Source organism: Rana temporaria, chromosome 1, assembly GCF_905171775.1.
Source record: "Rana temporaria chromosome 1, aRanTem1.1, whole genome shotgun sequence".
NCBI lineage: Eukaryota > Metazoa > Chordata > Amphibia > Anura > Ranidae > Rana > Rana temporaria.
In genome coordinates this window covers 62,090,795-62,095,787 of record NC_053489.1, presented here as the reverse complement: position 1 = coordinate 62,095,787, position 4,993 = coordinate 62,090,795, and the positions used below count along the sequence as shown (strand labels likewise).

Sequence of the window (4,993 nt, the reverse complement as noted above, 5' to 3'; positions counted from 1 at the left end):
CCTGCCTCAATTTCTGGTCCTTCTTCCATCGCTGCGTTTGCTTCTTCATTCGCTGCGGCAAATCTTTTCATCGCTGCGACTCTTGCAGTCATAGTTGTGAGTACGTTTTCCGTCAGTTTGCACATGCTTTGCCTCGCTGTAAGTAAATCTTTCATGTATTCAAGCTCTCTTTCCCTCTTCATGCATTTTACTTCCATCCCTGCAAGTAGGTCTGCCATTCCTGCACATTCTGTTTCCATCCCTACACGCTCTACATCCATCGCTGCAAGTTGTTCTTCCATCCCTGCGCATTTTGCTTTCATCCATGCACATTCTGCCTCCATTGCTGCAAGTTCTTCTTCCTTTGCTATGCGTTTTACTTCCATCGCTGCAAGCTCTTCTTCCTTTGCTATGCATTTTACTTCCATTGCTGCAAGTTCTTCCTTTGCAGCAAGTCTATCTTTTATATCTCCGCCTTCTTCTTTCATCTCTTCGCATTCTTCAATCATTCCTCCTTCCATATCTCCGCTTCTTTCATACATCGTTATGCATAGTTCATCCTTTGCTGTGTGTCTTTCTTCCATCACCGATTGGACATCTTTTCCCTCTGTGTCAGAATAAAACTGAATCGTGGACAGGATAATCGTAATCGATTCCTGAGACCAGTGAAAATGCACGCCCCTAGCAAAGAGTGCAGAGGTGAGCAGTCTTGGAAAAGGGTTAGAGGGGATGCAGGAATGAGAAGTGTGAGAACAGGGTTTTAGGGGATGCAGATGTCGGCAACACTGGAAAATGGTTGCAAGGACTGCCATAGGTGAGAAGAGTTGGATAAGGGTGGCAAGGAATGTAGAGATAAGCAGCATTGGAAGAGGGTGGTAGGGGATGCAAAGGTGAGCAGGATTAGATGAGGGTTGCAAAGCATGCAGTTGTGAGCTGTTTTGGAAGAGGGTGGCTGTGAATGCAAGAGAAAGCAGTGTTGTAAGTAGATCACAGTGGATGCAGAGGTAAGCAGTGTTAGAGGAAGGTGGCAGAGGATGCAGGTGTGAGCAGTGTTGGAAGAGAGATGCAGAGGTGAGCAATGTTGAAAAAGGGTTGCAGGGGTAAGCCGTGTTGGAAAGGGGTTAGAAAGGCTGCAGGGGTGAACAGTGTTGAGAAGACGGTGGCCTCTTTCCAACACTGCTCATCCCTGCATCCTTTCTAACCCTTTACCAACACGGCTCACCCCTCCCCCATCGCAGCCCTTTTTCATCACTGCTCAACCTTGCAATCTATTCAACTCTTTTCCAACACTGCTCATGTTTGCATTCCCTGCCACCCTCCTCTAATACTGCTTACCTATGCATCCTCTGTAATCTACCTTCAACACTGCATTCCATTCCCTGCCACCCTCTTCCAGCACAGCTCACCACTGCATCCTTTGCAGCCCTCATCTAATGCAGCTCACCTTTGCATCCCCTACCACTCTCTTCCAATGCTGCTTACCTTTGCCTCCTTTGCCACCCTAATCCAACTCTGCTCAACTATGGCAGTCCTTGCAACCCTCTTCCTGTGCTGCTGACCTCTGCATCCCCTGAAACCCTGTTCCCACACTTCTCATCCCTGCATGCCCTGCAACCCATTTCCAACAACCTGCCTTAAGCCAGCCATAGACGGTTCGAAATTTGGCTGGCTCATCTATTTCCAGAACCTCAAGCGTGGTGGTCTTTTGTCCTTTTGAGTGCGATTGCTCCTTCTATCGTTGAGCATTTTTTTTCCATTGCCGCACGTACTACTTTCATCCTTGGGAGTACTTCTTCCAACGTTGTTCGTCTTTTTTCCATCACTGCAATTTCCGCTTCCATCGCTTTGTGTTTTACTTCCATCTCTGACTTTGTCCTCCATCCCGTGGTTGAAGGAAGGAATATTGCATAATTCATTGCCTGCCTCAATTTCTGGTCCTTCTTCCATCGCTGCGTTTGCTTCTTCATTCACTGCGACGAATCTTTTCATTAATGCGACTTTTGCAGTCATAGTTGTGAGTTGTTTTTCCATCAGTTTGCACATGCTTTGCCTCGCTGTAAGTAAATCTTTCTTGTATGCAAGCTCTCTTTCCCTCTTCATGCATTTTGCTTCTATCCCTGCAAGTAGTTCTTCCATTCCTGCACATTCTGTTAACATCCTTACACGCTCTACATCCATCGCTGCGAGTTGTTCTTCCATCCCTGCGCATTTTGCTTTCATCCCTGCACATTTTGCCTCCATCGCTGCAAGTTCTTCTTCCTTTGCTATGCGTTTTACTTCCATCGCTGCAAGTTCTTCTTCCTTTGCAGGAAGTCTATCTTTTATATCTCTGCCTTCTTCTTTCATCTCTTCGCATTCTTCTTTCATCTCTTCGCATTCTTCAATTATATCTCCGCTTCTTTCATACATCGTTATGCATAGTTCATCCTTTGCTGTGTGTCTTTCTTCCATCACCGATTGGACATCTTTTCCCTCTGTGTCTCCCTTTACCTTAACAACAAGTACTTCCTCCAGCGCTGGGAATCTTTCTTCCATCTCTGCGCTTCCTTCTTCCCCCTCTGGGGATCCTTCTTCCATCCACTTTAGCTTGTCCTTCGCCTTTTTTCTGTTCTTGCTGCAGAAAGAAAGAAATGTTATAAGAATGTGTCCATAAATCAGCTGAAATTTTCAGAATTCATTGCCAACTCCACCTAAATCTGTGTTTGATAGAAAACAAATAGTCACACGCCATCACCCCATTTGTTACTGTTAGCAGCAGCCTCAGTTCATGCACCCCTCCCCCATAGAACAAATGTTAGAGGTGCGTTAATCTAATTATGATCAGTGAGGGGCTTGTGCTGCTAAACCCTGCGCAATAAACACAGGAAACACACCGCCTCAGTCTGATCAACTGCCTGCCTATAAGAAAAAGGTAAATATTGGGAGGGGGGAGGGCTCAGATACAGTTGGTGATAGCATGAAGACTTTTAATGGAAAAAACCTATTAAGAAAGTGCAATAACTTACCAAAGGTAGCAGGCTGCTGCAACTGCGATCACTACTGCAACTATTGCGCCCCCTATATAAAGGATGCCTTTTTTCCTCATTACGTCGAAGTTCTTGGAGATGAATTTCACAATCAAATCGATGACCAGGTTAACATAAATCTCCATTGTTGTTGTCATTGTTGGAGACATTGTGGGGATCTCCTCAGTGGAAGTGACTGAAGGGGTCTCCCCATGTATTTCCAGGTTTCCTCGGTGCTTCCTGACCGTCTCAGTGGAAGTGACTGAAGGGGTCTCCCCATGTATTTCCAGGTTTCCTCTGTGCTTCCTGACTGTCTCAGTAGGAGAGGTCTCAGTGGAAGTGACTGAGGGGGTCTCCCCATGTATTTCCAGGTTTCCTCTGTGCTTTCTGACCGTCTCAGTAGGAGAGGTCTCAGTGGAAGTGACTGAAGGGGTCTTCCCATGTATTTCCAGGTTTCTTTGGTGCTTCCTGACCGTCTTAGTAGGAGCGGTCTCAGTGGAAGTGACTGAAGGGTTCTCCCCATGTATTTCCAGGTTTTCTCGGTGCTTCCTGACCGTCTCGGTATGAGCGGTCTCAGTGGAAGTGACTGAAGGGTCCTCCCCATGTATTTCCAGGTTTCCTCTGTGCTTCCTGATCGTCTCGGTATGAGCGGTCTCAGTGGAAGTGACTGAAGGGGTCTCCCCATGTATTTCCAGGTTTTCTCTGTGCTTCCTGATCGTCTCGGTATGAGCGGTCTCAGTGGAAGTGACTGAAGGGGTCTCCCCATGTATTTCCAGGTTTCCTCTGTGCTTCCTGACTGTCTCAGTAGGAGAGGTCTCGGTGGAAGTGACTGAGGGGGTCTCCCCATGTATTTCCAGGTTTCCTCTGTGCTTTCTGACCGTCTCAGTAGGAGAGGTCTCAGTGGAAGTGACTGAAGGGGTCTTCCCATGTATTTCCAGGTTTCTTTGGTGCTTCCTGACCGTCTTAGTAGGAGCGGTCTCAGTGGAAGTGACTGAAGGGTTCTCCCCATGTATTTCCAGGTTTTCTCGGTGCTTCCTGACCGTCTCGGTATGAGCGGTCTCAGTGGAAGTGACTGAAGGGTCCTCCCCATGTATTTCCAGGTTTCCTCTGTGCTTCCTGATCGTCTCGGTATGAGCGGTCTCAGTGGAAGTGACTGAAGGGGTCTCCCCATGTGTTTCCAGGTTTTCTCTGTGCTTCCTGATCGTCTCGGTATGAGCGGTCTCAGTGGAAGTGACTGAAGGGGTCTCCCCATGTGTTTCCAGGTTTTCTCTGTGCTTCCTGATCGTCTCGGTATGAGCGGTCTCAGTGGAAGTGACTGAAGGGGTCTCCCCATGTATTTCCAGGTTTCCTCTGTGCTTCCTGTCCATCTCAGTAGGAGCGGTCTCAGTGGAAGTGGGATCTGATGAAACAAAAACAAAGGAAATTTGCTTAAATGTCCACATAATGAGCTATAAAGTTAAACAAACAAGTTTGCATTCATGACGATAAATCTACTACAAATGACCCGGATCCAATTGGTCATAAATCAAGGACAAATCAGGTCTTTTATATTTTTGGATAGAGCGGGTCAAGATTGGAGTCGTCTATTTCCTCTTACTTCCTGTACTGGGGACCAGGATCACAGGAAGTGGTGACAATCCTCCCCAATAGGAGCACACCAATAAAAACCTAACAAAGGATCAAACTCTTCCCCACTCTATTAAAAAAAAAAACATTGCTGTCCCCATTGGATAGATTTCCCCCTCACTTCCTCTGCATTGGACATGCCAAGGAACTTTCCACTGTAGGAGTGCCATCTGCTGGAGGATCGGATAAGTAACACTTTTTTCATCCTCTAGACACAAACAAGCAATTCACACTTGCAGGGAGGAATTTTACTTTTCCCAAAATCATATATATTTTTTTAAAGCATTAAATGATACATGTTATGTGTTTTTATTTTTTTAATTACTTTTTTTGGGGGGGGGGGGGGGGGTTATGCTTTCCATTGTAGAAGAGAGATGTGGGGT

At 46.4% G+C, this 4,993-nt stretch overlaps 1 protein-coding gene across 1 annotated transcript; it reads right to left on the bottom strand.

Annotated features, from left to right (window-relative positions):
• Positions 1 to 1,211: 1,211 nt before the first annotated feature.
• On the bottom strand, positions 1,212 to 4,419 carry LOC120927736. The gene is made up of 2 exons (XM_040338611.1): positions 2,985 to 4,419; positions 1,212 to 2,593 (listed from the first exon to the last, which is right to left on the bottom strand). Exons 1-2 carry the CDS (start codon positions 4,349 to 4,351, stop codon positions 1,654 to 1,656), a joined length of 2,307 nt encoding a protein of 768 aa, XP_040194545.1. The 5' UTR covers positions 4,352 to 4,419; the 3' UTR covers positions 1,212 to 1,653.
• Positions 4,420 to 4,993: the final 574 nt, after the last annotated feature.

Coding starts and splice junctions, on each gene's coding strand:
- LOC120927736 (XM_040338611.1), bottom strand. CDS start 4,351: ATGGACAGGAAGCACAGAGGAAACCTGGAAATACATGGGGAGACCCCT. Junction 2,594..2,984: donor GCAGCAGCCTGCTACCTTTG/GTAAGTTATTGC, acceptor TTCTTTCTGCAG/CAAGAACAGAAAAAAGGCGA.